The sequence below is a fragment of the Pipistrellus kuhlii genome, unplaced genomic scaffold (genome assembly GCF_014108245.1).
Source record: "Pipistrellus kuhlii isolate mPipKuh1 unplaced genomic scaffold, mPipKuh1.p scaffold_m20_p_5, whole genome shotgun sequence".
Taxonomy (NCBI): Eukaryota; Metazoa; Chordata; class Mammalia; order Chiroptera; family Vespertilionidae; genus Pipistrellus; species Pipistrellus kuhlii.
In genome coordinates this window covers 19,283,871-19,302,809 of record NW_023425551.1, presented here as the reverse complement: position 1 = coordinate 19,302,809, position 18,939 = coordinate 19,283,871, and the positions used below count along the sequence as shown (strand labels likewise).

Sequence of the window (18,939 nt, the reverse complement as noted above, 5' to 3'; positions counted from 1 at the left end):
GGGTTTATATATAATTTCTCTTAAGAGGCTACACCCATCAACTACCAGCTAGTTTATAACATTCTTCTAACTGTTCTCCCCATTCATTTTTGCTCACCTCCAATCTGTTATCTACGTTGCATAAAAAATTACCTTTGTAAGACACACTTAAAATCACCCCCCCCCCAAACACATACACAAAGCCCTTCAGTCATTTCATCCTACATAGTTCCTGCAATTTACAATCCTCACTCTACACTGAGATGTATCCATGCTACTTACTACTGAAAAATAAAAGCATGCAAAACTACACATGACTAGGGATTCATACATATGTAATAGAACTAAAAGAAAAAAATACACAAAAAGAAAACTGAGGATAGTGGTTGCTCATGGGAAGAAAGAAGGAAGGAAAAAGGGAAGGAAAAGAATAGGATAGAAAAAAAAAGAAGAAGAAGACAGAAGGACAGTAACCAGGTACTCCACAGTATCGCTAAAGTTTTATTTCTTTAGCGAGGTGATGAATATACACGTGTTAGTCATACATTTTTTACATGTTTTTATATGCATATAACATTTCAGAATAAATTTTTTTAAATCTTCAATGTCTTTCCACAGACCTTAACTTAAAAGCCAAAATGCTCACTGCTCTGGGCACACAGGCTCAATCCTTCCCCTTCCAGCATGCACTTCCCTTTGCTGCTAACCCTGTTTCTCTGACCTCTCCACCTAAATAGCCAATTCCTACTCTCCTATCAGACTCAAGGACGTCCTCTTCCCCAGACCAGACCCTCCCCTCTTGTAGCACTCTGCACATTCACAGCCCTGGACACAGTACAACTCAGATGACCAGCAGCTTACGACTCTCTCCCCAGAGGGGCAAGGACTGCAGAAGGGTAAGGACCTGCCTGACTGGTTCATCTTCCCCAGTAGGCCTTTGCAGACAGTAGAGTTAAAGTTTTTGGAATGAATGAAGGGGCAGAGACACAAATCTGAATGGAAAACACATCTCCCAATAGTCCACTCTTCTACCTTTTCCCTACTCCCAATTCCCCCTCTACCACTCAAACAATGCACATGGCAAATGGTCAAAGTATAAAAAAGGAGAAAAATATGCAGCTATGCTTTAACAGCAGGGTCCTCTGCAGGCCTACCTTATGAAATTGCTCTTAGCAATGGTGAAGAAAATTAATTTAAAAATTTCAAAAAGAAAAAGATACTGGACAATATTTTGTGCTACTTTATGAAATCTAAACCTCATCAAAATAAGTTTGAGAGGACAAATTTTATTACTGAAACTAAGTCCCAAAGAGCTCATTTGAAATCTACTGTACAATATTGCCCTTTTAAAAGTTGGCTTATTTAATTAAAAATCATCAAAGAAAAACTGTATCACACTTATCTGTATCAATACGAAGGAAAGGAACACTGACTTTTAATTACTGAGTAGAAAGAGCTACATCCTTCTTTTAATGTGAAATGAATTTTTAATCTTTCATGACAGAAAATTTTTAATATGCATACAAGTAAAGAAAACAGAATAATAAATCCCTAGGTATCTGTTATTTATCTTCTATAATTAATGACATTTTGCCTATCTTGTTTTATCCCATTATTGACTAATTGACTACTGGAATATTTTAACATCAGACAATTTCACTCATAAATACTTCAGAAGATAAGGATGGTTTTCTTTTTTATATATGCAAAGCCACTTTCAAACCCAACAAGATGAACAAAGTTCCTTAATATCATCTAATACTGTCCATTTTCATATTACCCCAATTGTCTTAAAAATGTCTTTTTACAGTTCATTTGAATCAGGTTCCAAATAAAACCCATATTTTACATCTCAGTGCTATGTCTCTGAGGTCGCTTCTAATCCAGGAAAGTCCTCTTCCCCACCTTGCTTTGCTTCCCCGCCCCCCCTTCCCATGACATTTATGTCTTAAAGAAACAAAGTTAATGGTCCTATTAGAATTTTTACATTCTGGACTTGACTAATTGTTTCCTCATGGTGGTGTTTAACTTTTCTTCTACCTTTCCTATTTCCTTTAAATTGAAGTTAGATCTAGAAGCTTTTTCATTAGATTCAGTTCAATTTTTTCTTTAGCTTCCTATTATATTAGAAGGTATATAATTTCTGGTTGACCCACTTGTAGTGATCCTAAAATTGTTCAGAAGATGTATCATTCTTAAATTAATGGTTTCAGCATCCATGCATAACCCTTGCTTAGAGTCGTTTCATTAGGGGCTACTAAATGGCATTTATTAGCTAAAATTCTGTTATAAGAAATTTTCCACATCAACTGTTTACCCCACAATAAAATTCATATAGGAAAGGCGGGATAAAAGCCTTCATTCCTTACCTTTATTCAGAATGAGGCAGTTATCCTTGGAATCTTCAATGCTGACCAGTTGGGGTTGTTTTTGTTTTGTTTTTTATGAGTGAAAATATACATATAAGTGTGTCTATGTGTGTGTATAGTGTTTCAATCCATTGCTGTCATTCCTTTTGGTGCTCAGATTGCCCCATCATAATCAATGAGAGCCTCTTCAGGTTGTATTTTCTAACCTTTTGACAGGATCTCAGTGGCCTTTCATAACTTCCTGACCAACCATCTCTATGTGCCACAACATTGTTTATTGTCTTTCTCACAATTATTAGTAAATATCAAACTACACCAACCAGGGTGATGAAGAGAGATCGGGAGAAAGGGAAGAAGGGAGGGAGGGAGGTAGGGAGATATCTCTTTGTTTGGCAAATCTGTTATTGGTTAGTTTTAAATATAAATACATTTTTCTAAAGAGAACAAAATGGTGTTAAATGCATGAGTTGTGCCCTAACCAACCTGGCTCAGTGGATAGAGCGTTGGCCTGAGGACTCAAGGGTCCCAGGTTCGATTCTGGTCAAGGGCTAGTACCTTGGTTGCGGGCACATACCCAGCAGGGAGTGTGCAGGAGGCAACTGATCAATGTTTCTCTCATCGATGTTTCTAACTCTCTATCCCTCTCCCTTCCTCTCTGTAAAAAGTCAATTAAAAAAATGCATGAGTTGCCACTCTGCGTTAATAGTTTTTTGGGTACCTATCATTATAAGCTTATCAACTACTATCATTATCAAAGAGGTAAATAATTGACTCTTTTTTAAAATAAGGCACATTTTTACTATGAAATGTATAGTTAAGTACATTTTCTCCACAACATACTACTTGTTGGATACTTACTTCAAAAATACTTTTTATAAACGATGATAAAAAAAAACTTTAAATGGATCAAATATCTTTTAAGTTTTCAGCAAATTGAAAAGCCTTGCCATTTGACAGTGAAGACAAATTTTAACTATTTTTAAGAATGGTAATAAGCACACTGAAAACCAGACATTGAAATAAACATTGTCTACGTCATCTTTACTAGTAAAGTGAGTTTGAACTCGCTTTCCATAGCACAGTGCTATAAGTCATGAAGTAAAGAAATAAAAATAAAACTCCTAATTACCCTCTTTTTTCCTCCTCACTGAACCTTTAAAAATTTTCCTACTCTTCCACTCCTGTTATATATTCAGCAGCAGTCTAAGCTAACAGCATTTTATGGGCCCAAAAGACATAACGGCCTCTGCAGCTGCCAGTTAACATAGAGAAGAACTTGATTTCTGCTTTGATGTTAAAGTTAGAAGCCATTCAAAGGAATAATGATTTTCTTTGATTTCACCAAGACCTTTATTCCTCAAGAACTAAAATATATCTAGGTCTTGGATTTCTCCTTTTTGCTTCAGTACCTACTTATCTGACTATCTGAAAATTCACTGTTGGACATTTTTCAGTCACTGAGTGGTGAAATGAGTAACTGGAAGATTCCTAACTTGTTTCATGCTTTTACAACCCTACTATAATAAGAGCAAATAATAATATTGTAATAGCTCATATTTATTTAGTGCTGGCTCTGTTCTAAGCACTCACAACAAACCTATTGTCTTCATTTGCAAATGAAGAAACTAGGTTTAGGGAAAGTAACTTGCCCAAGGTCACACAGCAGGAAAGTTATAGAGCCAGGATTCAAAACCATACTGTTCATCACTCTAAACTCTCTCCCATGGGAGAAAATGACCCCTGTGTGCTAGTCTATTGTGTAACAAAGTTTCTCTAAACACATTGGTGGGAAAAAATAGGAATCAGCTGTGATCATTCACATACTAATTTACTAATTTATTCAACAAATTTTATTAGCTCCTCAAAACTCTCCTTTGACTTTAAATCCTTTTAAGTGTCTCTGCATATCTAGTATAAGAGAAAACTTCTAATAAATGCTGTGCTTCTCTTCAATGGAAAAATGCCAAATATTTGGTATTATAATACTGAGTTTTAAGTTAACCATCAGAAATTCTTTCTCTTAATAACCTCATGGAAGATGAACTTTATGAGGTCCCTATAGTTCTCTATTCATCACCCTGCTTGGTGTAATTTGAGTTTTATAAACAACTAGAGGCCCCGTGCACAAATTTGTTCACCAGTGATGTCCTTTGGCCTGGCCTGCAGGGATTGGGCTGAAACCAGCTCTCCAACATCCCCCTGAGGGGTTCCCAATTGCAAGAGGGCACAGGCCAGGCCGAGGCACCCCACTGGTGCACAATCAAGGCCAGGGAGGGACGCAGGAGGTTGGCCAGGTGGGGAAAGACCACGGGAGGGCTCCATTTTGTCTCACTCAGTCCCAGTTGGCCAGACTCTAGCAGCAAGCTAATCTACCAGTCAGAGCATCTGCCCTCTGGTGGTCAGTGCACATCATAGTGAGCAGTTAATAAATTAGGTATATTAGAACATTAATATTAGAATATTAAAAGCAACATTAAAGAACAGGAGAGTATGCAAAGGCATTTACTAGCAGGGTAACAAATGTAAAGACCATGTAATCTGAGGACAGGCTGAAGGAATTAAAAGTGCACAGTCTGAAAGAGGGAAGACTAAAGGGGACATGATGACTATTTTCAAGGGTTCTCCTGGAAAAGGGAGATTGGTCATAATCTCACCATTTCACAGAAAGGCATTAGAAGCAACAGCTGGTTACCATGGAGAACAGATCTGGGCCTAAGAGAGTAGTTTCTAACCATTACAGCAATCTAAAAGTCAGGTTAGTTATGTGAGACAGTGAAATTCAATTTCACAGAAATGAAGCAAAGGCTGAAAGACCATCATGAGGAACATTCTAGAATAGTATTTTCCAGAAGGTAGTAGGTACAGGGTGGGGCAAAGCAGGTTTATAGTTGTGAGTACATAAAACACAGTTTATTCTTAAATTGTTATTTATTTATTATTGCATTTATTTTCCATACAAACACTGTAAATCTACTTTGCTCCATTTTGCAGTACACATACCACTGGCTGTATGAGATTATTTTAACTAGTTCAAAGACTTTATTTTATTTATTATATGTTTCTTTTAACATGTTACAATTTAATAAATATATATACTAAATTAGCTATCAATCCCATGGTTTCATGAATATAACTATTTTAGGATGAGTGAAATAACATAAAACTCATTTAAAGAAAAATATTAAGTGATATAGCCTACTTAACATAATTAGATATTTTATGACCCATTAGTTACAGCCCTAGAATTTATGTAGATAAACAATACACCAATGATTTAATAAAAAGAAAAAAAAAACTTTTGAGAGAAAAAAGATATTTTTTTAATTTTTTAAATTAATTCTCCTATATAATAAAAGCCTAATATGCAAATCGACTGAACAGTGGAATGACCGGCAGAATGACTGCTCACTGTGATGTGCACTTACCACCAAGGGGCAGATGCCCAATGCAGGAGCTTCCCCCTGCCTGCAGGCCCTAAGCCAGCCAAGGCGGGCACCAGAAGGGCCACCCCACACCCCGAATGCCTGGCCGTAGAGGGAGGTGACTGGTGGTGGCAGTGGAGGGTGGGGCTAGCAAGCAGGTGGGGCCAGCCTAGCCAAGGCAGGTGCCCGTGGGGGCCCCTCTAATCACCCCATCGGTTGCCCCACAGATTGGCCTTTATTGCCAGTCAGGCCTAGGGACCCTACCCATGCATAAATTTTCTGCACCAGGCCTCTACTAAGTAGTATAGGAAGATGGCAAAAATCATGAAGATACCACACAAATGTCTGCATTTTGGACATCCTGCTCTGTGGAAATTCTTTCATTGAATATCCTGAAACTAAAGAAGTTCTTTACCAAAGTTGTCTTAATTTTCAGTGATTCTATGAAAATATGATAATTTATAACTACTTTATTCAAAGAGCCTTCACAATAAAAGAGAAAAACTATAATTTTTCATTATTTTCCATCACAATTTTAGAAACACTGATTTGTAACAGCTATAGTTATAAAATGATGCCTGGAATCCTCATAATGAATCTTTTATCACAAAAGACTAATATTCTTGCATCTGAAAAGCATTTACTAAATAAAAGCTTCTATGGGCCGGATCGTGTGTAGATACAAATTTTAAAGTAAATTTGTAAGTTTTCATTTGAAGGAGCTATTGCTACCTCAAGGAAAATTTTTAAACATTTAAAGTAAAGCATTAAAAGAGAATGTCTTTACCATCATGTTCATCAAAAACATAGATGTACTTTAATATGACTTAAGAACATCAAACTATTTTTTATGCTACACACTATCTAGACACATGAACCAGATTTAGATTTAAAATCTCTTCAGTAACGGATGCTCTTGCTCCAATATATTCTGAAAATCCTCAGGAATCCTACTGAAGACCTAACGGCAGTCTTTCAATGTCGTTGTGAAAAATCCGCCTACCTCTATCCTGAGGCAGATTATGGCAGGCATATTCCTTCAGGATGAAGACAGCAATGGTGCCACAATATGCTTACTACTGGGGGCATTTTTACTGACCAATGAGAAGCCTGACCTTTGCTTATTTCCTAACTCCTTTGGCCAAGAGGTAGTTTAAGTCTGAATAATCAAATAATAAGTGACTTAAGACATGTAGGACAAACACCAAAGCTTAACCTTCTAATCCCCTGAAGACTTTTCCCCAAGTGTGCATCCCCAGATGTATTTCACCCAAAGAAAAACCACGGCCCAGGAAGACTTCCTACCTCCTGAGTGTGTTCCTTGTAGACCTGCAGTGGCCCTGTGGGCTTGGCAGTGTCCCAGAGCTGCAGCGAGCCGTCCCCACTACACGTGACCAGGACGTGTTCATTGTTCTCACTCCAGGTCACGTCAAACAAACCATCGTTCCAGTCAAAGCTGTACCAGGAAAAATTGCAACAAAAACATTTAGTGATATAGGCAGTTGAACGTAAAATAAAAATAACGTTACAGTTTTTGTTTTTTAATTTATCACATTTTAACACATATTATCTCACCTGATCTTCACAACAATGAGAAATAAGTAGAACTGGCACTTGTCATATGTAGAAACACGTTTGGAGAGGTTAAAAGAATAGCCGAATACATACAGCTAGAAAACTGCAAAGCTATATTAAAATTAGGTCTGCCCACTAGCAATACAGCACTATTTACATGAGGGCATGCTGCCATACTTGGGCACTCACTGATTTTTGTGGTTCAGAGGCGGGACTAGCAAGCACTTTAGAATACTAATTTAGAGCAATAATTTCAATATGTCTCCCATAAATCTTTCACATGAGTTATGAGCAGGTAGTTATTTTCTGACAGTATTTCCTTTCCTTTCTCTACCTTAACTGCTCTGATGGAGGTGTTGAGTCCAACATACAGACAAGACAAGCATGGAAAGACAGGAAAGATATCTACAAAATGGGTAATAGCTTCTGAATGAGTGAAGGTAAAAGATATTAAGAGATCCAAAATACAAATGTCACACAGCAGTATACTAACTAGTTTTTTTGGGGGGGTTTTGTTTTTGTTTTTGTTTTTTAGTTTTATAATTCCTAAATGGGCACTAAGAGACAGAGCTATAGAAGAAAACTGACAATCAAACTTAATGGCAAAAATAAGTTCTGTACTATGGAAATGCTGACATTTCTTTTATACTACAAATTTTTTTAAAATTTTATGTATAAAGAAAATTCAAAACCTAATTCTATTAAGGTTTTAATAGCAAAAGAGAATACATATCCTATATAATAAAGAGGTAATATGCAAATTGACCATCACTCCAACACATTAAATGGCCACCCCATGTGGTCAAAGATGGCTGCCCCATGTGGACACAACATGGCCGTCAACAAGATGGCCAGAAGGGGAGTGCAGTTGGAGATGATCAGGCCTGCAGGGAAAGACAGTTGGTGGGGACCCAGGCCTGCAGGGAAGGATAGTTGCTGAGGAGGGGGAGAACTAGCCCTACAGGGGAGGACAGTTGGGGGCAACCAGACTGGCAGGGGAGGGCAGTTAGGGGTGACCAGGTTGGCAGGGGAAGGCAGTTAGAGAGCCCAGACCTGCAGGGGAGGGCAGCTGGGGGGAGGACAGGCCTGCAGGGGAGGGCAGTTAAGGGTGACCAGGCTATCAGAGAAGGGCAGTTAAGGGTGACTGAGCTAGCAGGGTAGGACAGTTAGGGACAACCAGGCCTGCAGGTGAGGGTAGTTGGGAGTGACCAGGCCAGCAGGGGAAGGCAGTTGGGGATGACCAGGTCTGCAGAGGATAGTTAAGGGCGATCAGGGAGGGCAGTTACGGGCAACCGGGCTGGCAAGGGAATAGTGAGGCATCGATCAGGCTAGCAGAGGAGTGGTTAGTGGGTGATCAGGCTGACAGGCAGAAGCTGTTAGGGGCAATCAGCCAGGCAGGTAGGCAGGCAGGCAGGCAGGCAGGCAGGCGAGAGGTTGGGAGCCAGCAATCCTGGATTGTGAGAGGGATCCCAGATTGGAGAGGGTGCAGGCTGGGCTGAGGGACACACACACACATACACACACACCACGTATTTCGTGCACCAGGCCTCTAGTGAGTTAATAATTAGAGAACTATTTTACCTTCTAAAAATCCTAAGCCCAGATTCATCTTGATCCAATATTAGCAGAGTTCCACAGCCTAAGGGGAAAAAATGTTGAGGTTATGCTGTTGAAACCACCAGGGGACCATCTAGGTTAAGGAGGGATCAAGCACGAGTACCTAAAGTTACTAACATGAATTTCTCCCTAAAGCTATTGAGCCCATGTTTACAAAATAATGGGTTTGTGTTCTCCATTTGTCTTTCTATATTGTGCTTCAATCATTAAATATTAAATTTGTCATCTCACCAGAGGACATATTTGAGTTCATACTCTGTGGCCAGGCAGGTACCAAGCACACAAACGTCCTTGATAGGTATTATCATCATCCCTATCTACAGGTGATTAAACCCCTGGCTTCCAGACCTGCAGGCCTCTGCTCCTCCTACATCACACTGCCTTGCCAATAGGTCTCAAATGCATTAAAGAAGGGGTTTTAAGACAAACCAACTGGTGGAATTTACCACAAACTTGGTGGTAAAGTGCTGAACAGAATATATGTTATATACCAAAGATGAATTATTTTTATTAAGGGGACCAGCATATTTTAAAAGGTATAATTTTTATAGGAACTGGGGAGGGGACTCTTATTTAAACCTGATTTTTTAAAAAATATTAATTCCTTTAAAGTTTTTGTAAAGGTTTTAATTTAAAATGTCACAAACGCATGGGTCTTCAACCTAACTGGTGGGCAATTATTGCAAATCTAAATGTGCAAACACTAAGAGCTAATGGTGAAAATACAAGAAAGCAAATATTTTTGGAAATCACAGTATTTTTTTTCCAGGTGTGGGACCAAACAAGCACTACTCCAGGAAGCTGACATTATGTAGGGACTCGTTTCATAGATTTTCGGTGTGTAAATAACAGCTAGGGTATGAATGAAGAGAAGAAAAATTAAGACTGAAACCCTGCATGTCAATCCAGCCCACGACAATGAACTCAAACCCCAAATAAGTGCTTGCAAATGAATGTATGTATCCCTGCTGAGACAACAAACAGGGAGGGCAGAACTTAATACATTTCCTGATGGCAATTGTGAGGAGACTGCAAGCGCAGGCTCAACGGCACTGGATTACCACTGAGGGCCGAATGCTGACCGCGGGGAGCGGGGAGGAACGACCAGGCACCGGGGTGCCCCTGCGGACGGTTTTCCCTGCTGTGCTGGGTCCCACCGGTCAGAGGGGCCACAAGGCTCCACACACTCTTCCTCGGGCAGCGTGAGCATGGGGGAGATTGGGGTGTCGTCTGGCGGCGGAATCGGGGCGCTCTTAAGCAATAAGGACAAGGACCCGGGCCACTAGGCCTCTTCCATGTGCTATTTCCGCGCGAAAATTGGGGGAGAAATTGACACCGACTCCCCAACCTGGACAAAGGCGGGCGCGGAGGGGGGCCGATCGGCTCCTCGGCTCCCCCTGGCGGTCAGTGGCGGCGCCGCCGGCTGTCGGAAGCGCTTCCCGGCGAGCAGGGAGAGGCGGACGTGGCTGGAACCCGCCCCCGCCCCGGCGTGCGGCGGGGCCCGGCCTCACCCGCGATCCCGTAGTGCTGCGCGGCGGCGCAGGCCAGGCGGCCGGGCAGGTACGGGGAGAACTCGGCGGCGTAGCCGTGGCGGCCCGGCACCCGCAGCGTCCGCACCGACCCGCCGTGTGCCGCGCTCATACCGCCGGCGCGGCCCCGGCGCCGAGCGGAGTCGGAGGCGGCGGACCGGCCCGGGAGTTGGAGGCCCGGAGGACGGGGCGGAAGTAGAGACACCTGGTGTCCTGGAGGCCGGCTTCCTATTGGTCGCAGAGGAAAGGGCATTGACGCCGACGGATTCATTTTTGTTTTGGGCAAAACAAACTAGTAGGCGCCGTCGGTAATGACCGGGCTAAAGCAGGGCAGTGTGGGTTAGGGGGCAACTTTAATGTTGCCTATCAGCCTCCACTGCGGGGCTGTCTGGTTTTTATTAATTCACTGAGCTTTTGAAATCCTGGCCCTCATTATTGCAAAATGAGACAAGCGACAATAAACTCTGAAATCATGCAGCGAGTCCCAAAAGCAATTGAGAGCTGTGTCGCCCAACGTAATTTGAAGTCCTATTAAATCAGGTGGAGTGAAGCTAAGTAAAAAGGGCATTAACTTAAAAAGAAACCTCACGTCATTGCTTTGCATAGTAAGTGCTCAGATGCAGGGCTAATTAAGGAAAACGGGCTTATTCACTCATTCATTCAAACATTTACTAACCATGTATTATGTGGAGGGGAGACCATATATAACTTACCTGGCAAACAAGACACTTTGAGAATGAAAGAGGGTGCAGTTAATAAATAAGCGAGGTGAACACCTAGTTGTGTAGTCAGTTTGCCTATACACCAAGTACAGTGCTAGGCACTTGGGATTCAAAAGCAAGAACTTATACGCTATGCCCTCAAGAGATAAGTCTAGCAGACATGTCATCAGTTAAGTGTAATCACAATAATATAGGTGCTAGGAGAAACATATGGAGTATTTTTTTTAAAGTAAATTGTCAGTGTTGGAGGATAGGGTCAGAAAGGAGGTAATGTTTATGGTGAGTTAATGATGATGATGTTTTCTTTAAGTAGACAAGGTCACTGCAGGAGCAGGAATAACATGAACAAACCAAGAAACCTAAAACAGTATGAGTGTGACTGCCAGGACTCAGCCTAACCACACGGAAAGGGGATTGTGAAGAGTATTGGGAGGGATTCGAGTGTTGTGCTGGGGCTGGATCACGAAGAATCTGTGCGCCATACCAAGGGAATTGGATTTCTACTCTAATTTAAACAATAGAGGACCATAGGAGTTTTCTAACATGAGAAATTAAATTACTGAGTTTTCACGTTAAAAGATCTGGGCAACACTGTAGGACAGAGATTAGAAATGGGAGGTCGATTAAAGGGCTTTAGCAATAGTTCAAGCAAAAGATGAGATTTGAGACAAATATAATGGGAATGTGAAGTAAGAGTCAGATGAGATTTTAGGGCAATAACTCATAATATATGACATTTAAGTTATAGGGAGGAATCAAAATGACTTCCATGTTTTTTACTTACATGCCTGGATGGATGTAGGGCCTCCTCACTGAAATTAGGACTATGAGAGGAGGGATAGGTTTTGGAAGAAAATGAGCTCTGGTTTTAACATACTGAATGTGAATTTCATATTGGACATACCAGTCAGGAGCTAAGGGAGTTCTTATTTTCATGTAAAATATATGTGAGCCATGGAAAGGATTGCTCTCACTCAGGAAAAGAGTGGTAAGAAAAGTGAAAAGGGCAAAGATAGAAAATACCAGATGTAAGATGTGACAGAGGAAGAGGAGCTAGGAAAGGATTGGGAATCCTATTAATTAATTATACTGGTCAATAATACAGCTGTAGTTGGGAGAATTTGCATACAACCCTGTCATACATATTTAGATGGATATATTGAGAGTAGGTCCTACATTGGGAAAACGACTCAGCAGAGTTCTTAAGAGTATCAGAGAAAATAAGATAAAACATCTATTGCATTGCTGGGCATATAGTAGGCATGCAAAAAATATGACAACCATTGCTATTATAGCAGGAAAGAATTTTCTGGGACAGACTCAAGTATTCAAGAAGTAGAGGATTTCTTTATTTTCTTGAACAGACTTAAATCTCCATCCCCCTAGGCCGTTAGAAAATTCAAGCTCATCAAATTTGGGGTTTCCTGGCTTTCCTGGGGTCACACCGGAATCTGACACTGGAGTGTAAAGTCTACAACAGTAGGATCATCAGCACCGATGTCTGGCATTCAGTGAAGAGTCTCTCTCACCTTTTGTCCATCAGGGTCACCATAGACATCTCCCTGTGCAAGTCTGAATTATCGTGTGAATGCGCGTTTCCATGCCATACTTGAAGCCAAGCAGGGCCCAGGCCTCTTTACTGAGATGGGCTCCCACTACCCGGAGGGCGTTGGAGAGGGGATGGAGAGAGGGTGAAGGCCATGAAACCATTCCCACCAAGGGGCAGGGCCAGGTTGCTGCCCTTCTCCAGGCTGGAGACACTTTCCCACTGATATTTCAACAAATGGCCATCCCTTGCCTCCCTCTTCTTAAGGACACATCAAAACTCTGTGCAGTGAGTTTAAAGACTGTCAGCAGTTTCCACGCCAGTACGTCAAGTGCCCTGAGGCCAGGAATCACAGAAGCGCTGGCTATCTGATTGGAATAGGGAAAGAAAAAAAAAACCTCCAGTACAGACAGCAAAATGCAAGTCAATACCAAACCAATTGTCCTGGCACACTGTTAATGAAGAAAATGAATAAAACATCAACTAATCATTAATTAATAACAATTGACAGTAAAAACATAGATGTTTAGAAGTTAAAAGAATGTTACATATGCTTCCTCTCACTCCTAACCCACACAAGCCCCAGACTCAGCATACTCCCTTCCCAGGGACCTGAGATGGGACATGGGTGCCTCATCATCCAGGCAGTATTCCTCATATTTCATATCCCTGCCTCTGATTTCATTGGGTAATTTTTATAATGCAGATTCTTAGGACACACTATGGACACATTCATTCAAAATCCCAGGGCCTGGAAATCTGCATTCTAACAAGCTCTTCTGAGCAATTCTCATTCGTTGGCTAAAGCACAGAGAAGAACACATTTGAGAAGTGCTCAGCACTGACAAGGACTTGAACAGTGGAAGCAGGCACTGGGAGCAGAAGGAAAAAGACACTGCAGGCAGAGCAAGCTGGAGTTCATAAGGTGTTAGGACAGGATATCATTCATAAAATATTGACATCATCGAATTACACAGCATCTCCTCCTGAACCTGGAGGAGACCACCAGAACTGAATTACCCCCATAGCAAAATGGAACCAGGCTCACATTTAATTGTTACCGGGGACTTGGTAGATGGCATCTGAGCGTTGGATTTTAGCTATCTACTTCATTCGTATTAGAACATAAATATACCAAAAGTCAGACTTAATTCAACCCTCTCAGGAGTTTCTATCTGAGGGGGACACTTTGTAGGTATGTTTTCATGTCCTTTGCACTTGGGTAAACCTGAGATCCAAAGTCACTTCCTTCACAGCCCCAAGTGCTGTGTTTTCAAGGCATAAGACTTGTGAGGTCCTGATTCAGTGTCAACTGGAAGGCTGCCGTCACTTTGTTTTTCAGACATGGACAACTTAAATTCCTATTTAAGCTGCATTATCCTAACGGAATAAGCGTGGAGTGGGAGCCCTGACGTTCTTTAAACGCACAGTAACTGAGAGAGACAAAGAGGCAACAGCTGGCTGGCCATGAGTGTCTGCACCCGCAAACAAAAGGGAAACATACACAGTCCTCACACTTTCCTTCTAGGAGTAGCCACTACATATGAAAAGGTGTGGGAAGGATGCACAAATATGACCATTTTATTTAGTGTTATAAGCACAGTGAAACCTTCAACATTAGTTTGGAATTAAATAAATACTCATAAGCTGAATAAATGTTTTAATTTATTTAACACATAATGGCAAAACCTGGAATATCTTACAATAAGAGAGTAAGAAATTGCACACACAAAATTACACAGATTGTATAAAGGTCATAGGTGCCTGCTAGAGGGGAGTTCACCCTCAACACATCTGGGCCAATTAAAATATTGGTAAGTGTAGATTATAACCTACTGAATAAAGCAAATGTGATTTTTAAAAAATGCTTTAAAAGTTTGTCCTTAAATAAATTGAAAAGTTTTAGAATTTAGTTTCATTCTCCACTACCCTTCTGAGACAAAACTTTCAAGAAGCTCAAAAAGAAAGTAAAATCTCCCCTCCCCCATTTCACTAGCATTTATTGCCTACAGAATTCTTCTGAAAGATTCTTTTGTTCCCTACACCCACTGACTTTTCTGGGTATTCTTAATGCTGCCCCCTACGCAGGAAGTCTTTACCTTCTTATCCCACACACCACCTCTGTCCTCCTTCAAATACTATCCCTCAGGATGGAATAATTCCAGAAATTTCACCTCATCTCTAAAACTTAACTTCCAAATTTGAAGAGAACATGCGTCTAATAAAGTTTGTAAGAATTGTAATTGTGTGTTTTTTTCCCCCCTTCTTTGAAGGGTTATAACAGTCATATCCTTTTTCTGACAAATTTAGTGAATGAAATACTTATAAAGTAATTTTGAGTAAGTATGTGCTTTGTGTTTTGGGGCACTTTGCTTTACCATTTTTTATTTTATTTTATATTCCCATGTGCACAATAAGTATGATATAGTCTGATCCTTTTTATCTCTTAATTAACATCATGATCCCAAAACTTGTTATAAAGACATGCTATTATAACTGAAGATTATTTTTATTCAAACTAAGACCATCAGGTGGTAGCCACACTTTATCTCAAATCTTAGAATCTATATTTCATAGACAGAAGAATAATGTTTCCTTTTAGTGGTAGCTTGATTTTGGGTAGCACCATAATCCAAAACTTAATCCAGAAAGTAAATGTTGTGCCCAGTCAGGGTGGCTCAGAGGTTGAGCATTGACCTGTAAACCAGGAGGTCACAGTTCGATTCCTGGTCAGGACACATGCCCAGATTGTGGGCTCAATCTCCAGTGTGGGACATGCAGGAGGCAACCAATCAATGATTCTCCCTCATCATTTATGTTTTAATTTCTCTTTCTCTCTCCCTTCCTCTCTAAAATAAATTTAAAAATTTTTTAAACAGAAAATAAATGTTGCTAAAAATCATGCTTCTTGAGAAGTAGGAAGTTAATGATGCCACAAAATTAAAAGAGAAGTAAAAGGACCTTGAGTTGGGTTTCTTTAAAGTCTTACTACTTGTTTTTAAGATCTTCATCCAAATATTAAAAATATGCAGAAGCTACCTCATATATATGTTTTATTATTTAAAAGTTAATATGTGCACATGATTTAAAAAGTATTCAAAGAGTGTACAGTGAGAAGTGTTCGTCTCACTTTAGATCCTTAATTTTTCTGTCCATCTCTTCAGAGAGAAGTTTACAGTTTACTGAAAAATAAATCAAAGTAAGAACTGTACTAATAATATGCCACTAATTTTATTTTCAGATGTGTGTACAGTAGTCCCCCTTAACTGCAGAGGGGATTTATGTTCCAAGCCTCCAGTGAATGCCTGAAAATATGGATAATACCAAACCCTAAAAATATATATACACCTTACTATGATAAAGGCTAATTTATAAATTAGGCACAGTAAGAAATTAACAACAAATAATAATAAATTCAAACAAGTATAACCATATCTATATGTATATATAAAAGCCTAAGTGACTGTTCAACCATGTGACTGTTTGACTGCTTGACCAGTAGCTATGAAGCACACTGACCACCAGGGGGCAGATGCTCAATGCACAGGCATGGAAACATGGAACAGACTGATGAATTTCAGAAGGAAGAGGGGAGAGATGGGGGCAGGAAGAGATTAACCAAAGATCTTTGTGCACTGGAGTCCCTCGGCCTGGCCTGCGAGGATTCGCCAAAACCAACTCTCCAACATCCCCTGAGGGGTTCCAGATTGTGAGAAGGCTCAAGCAAGGCCAAGGGACCACACACACCAGGCCTCTAGTCCTATATACTAAAAGGCTGATATGCAAATAGACCGAATAGCAGAACGACTGGTCACTATGACGTAGACTGCCAACTAGGGGGGCAGACGCTCAATGCTGGAGCTGCCCTTGGATGGTCAGTGTGCTCCCACAGGGGAGTGCTGCCCAGTCAGAAGCCAGGCTCATGGCTGGCAAGTGCAGCAGTGGTGGTGGGAGCCTCTCCATCTCTGCAGTAGCACTAAGCCATCAGTTGGACATCTCCCTAGGGCTCCCAGACTGCTAGCGGGAGCAGGCTGAGCTGAGGAATCTTCTCTCCCCGCCCCCCCACCAACCGAGTGCATGATTTTTATGCAACGGGCCTCTAGTATTATAATAAAAGTTATGTGAATGTAGTCTCTCTTAGGGCAACTGAAAAAGCTGTTATTGCTTTTGTTGATTTATAGGCCTATCTTCATTTAAAAATATTTCAAAGACAATTATTAATCTAGCAGTTAAATAAAATGCTGTAGCAGTTGAACTTAATTGGCTTCGTTTTGTAAATTATGAAACTCAGGCCAAAAGAATGGAAATCAGTTCCTTCCAAGACTGAGCCAGAACTGAGTTTAGTCCAGGCGCCCACTGCGTTAGAGGCATAGATCTTTCCCCAGGGCCACAGGACATGGTGTCTCCAAGAAGCTAAGGATTTAGGGACACCCAGGATTTTTCCTGAACTGAAAGCAGGACCTCCCAGAGAAGGCTCTTTTCTTGCTTATGTAAGTGTTCAGCAGAGATCTTTTTTATTAATTATAAATACTTTAAGAAATTTGCAGATAATTTTGAGAACCAAGAATAAGGGATTACACTAAATGAAATGATTGACAGTGCATAACCCACACTCCTTAAACACTAACTTATCTAGATGGAATAATCAGCACTCTAAATTTTTAAGGATGGGCAGAAGCCAAATATTTAGAATTTATACATGTGACTTTTATTTTAAAAGAGCACCTACAACAACCTCAGAAGAACTACATGTATTTGACAATTTCTCCATTTGATGCTCTAAATTTTTTTTATACATCTATCTATCCATCCATCCATCCATCCATCCATCCATCCATAAATATTAATACACTCACATGCACACAAGCACATTGTGTTGAAGATTAAGATAGCTGTGACCAGTATCCATTCTCCTTTTCTTCTCTGGTAAGGAAGAAAATTCCTAAATTTTGGTTGCATAGATGTGCCCAGGCTTAAAGCTTGTTTCCAGCCCCCCTCCCAGATATCCTGGCTGGACTACACTAGCCATCTTCTGAGCATGAGGTGACCCTGAGAGGGAAGCTATGAGATAAGACTGAGAAAGGAGACATGGTGAAGGAGTCGCCAGTGGAGTCCTGGACTTAATAAATCTGCACTGACTTTACATGAGAGAAAAAAATGTATCTTTTCTGAATCTCAATTACTTGGGATTCTTATTATGTATAGTAACTGGAATATATGTTCCATTAAGCCAGGAATCTCTGCCTGTTATGCTCAATGATATAATATCCCAAGAACCTGACATAGGCATTCAGGAAATATTGTCATTGAGTGAATGCAGCATTATACAAGCCTAAACTCCCGCTTTATATTTTGTAGTACCATAAAGGTAAACTGAAAAAATTCTGAAGATTTTTTTTTATATGCTAAAAAGAGGTTAATGTAATACTGAAGTGAGCAAACATGAGGCAGCTGGAACATTGGCAAAGAATGATGCAGGAGGATTTACCCAATCTAAGCTAAAAATAGTGCGGTCTCTCTGGGAAGGACAGAGGCCGGTTCCAGCTGGGTAAACTGCTTCTGGTGATCCTGACCACAGAAACAATTCTGAGGGGCTCTGAGATAGTGGCCACTCCTTACCTAGCAATGCATGGCTCTAACATTGTAAACTGTTTTATTCCACCGGCGAGGTTTTCTAGAATTAAATTTTTTTTTTTAATTAACATGTAAATAAATCGACCACATTCCTATACTGGATTGGAGCAATTTTGAAATGAAGTCCAGGTCTGATTTGCTTGTGTCTCCAGAATCTTAAAGAATTCTCAAAATATAGTAAACCTTCCATAAATGTTTAACAACTTGAGTTGAATTGGAAGATAAAAGGATAGGAGACAAGAAATACTTCTCTTCTCTTCTACCTTCCTACCCTCCCCACATCTTACGTTCCAAGCAGAGCCCAGGTTTGCTAGGGGTGTTGATGGAAGAAAAGTTAAGGACTGTGTGAAATGCCGTTACTGGAAATTTATTCCCTGTGAATTTTTTAATTGATTACTCAAAGAGTTCTCTTTTAAATGCAATTAGGCTAGAGGACAAAGAATCCTGAGTTTTTATCTCAATTTGCCCTTTACTTCTGAATTCCATACTTACCCTATATTTTAGTTTCTTCTTATGTAAAACTAGAGGCCTGGTGCACAGGATTCG

At 40.5% G+C, this 18,939-nt stretch overlaps 1 protein-coding gene across 2 annotated transcripts in view; it reads right to left on the bottom strand.

The window, feature by feature from the left end:
• PEX7 (peroxisomal biogenesis factor 7) overlaps nt 1–10,677 on the bottom strand; it is a 55,243-nt gene extending 44,566 nt beyond the window's left edge. Inside the window, exons 1-3 of one of the 2 annotated variants that reach the window (XM_045572735.1) lie at nt 10,474–10,677; nt 8,927–8,984; nt 7,076–7,226 (exon numbers count right to left, since the gene is read on the bottom strand). In XM_045572735.1, the coding sequence (XP_045428691.1) occupies nt 7,076–7,226; nt 8,927–8,984; nt 10,474–10,603 (339 nt within the window). In that variant the 5' untranslated portion in view covers nt 10,604–10,677. The remainder of the gene's footprint in view (nt 1–7,075; nt 7,227–8,926; nt 8,985–10,473) is intronic. The other variant, XM_036414306.2, reaches the window with a different exon arrangement.
• Nucleotides 10,678–18,939: the final 8,262 nt, after the last annotated feature.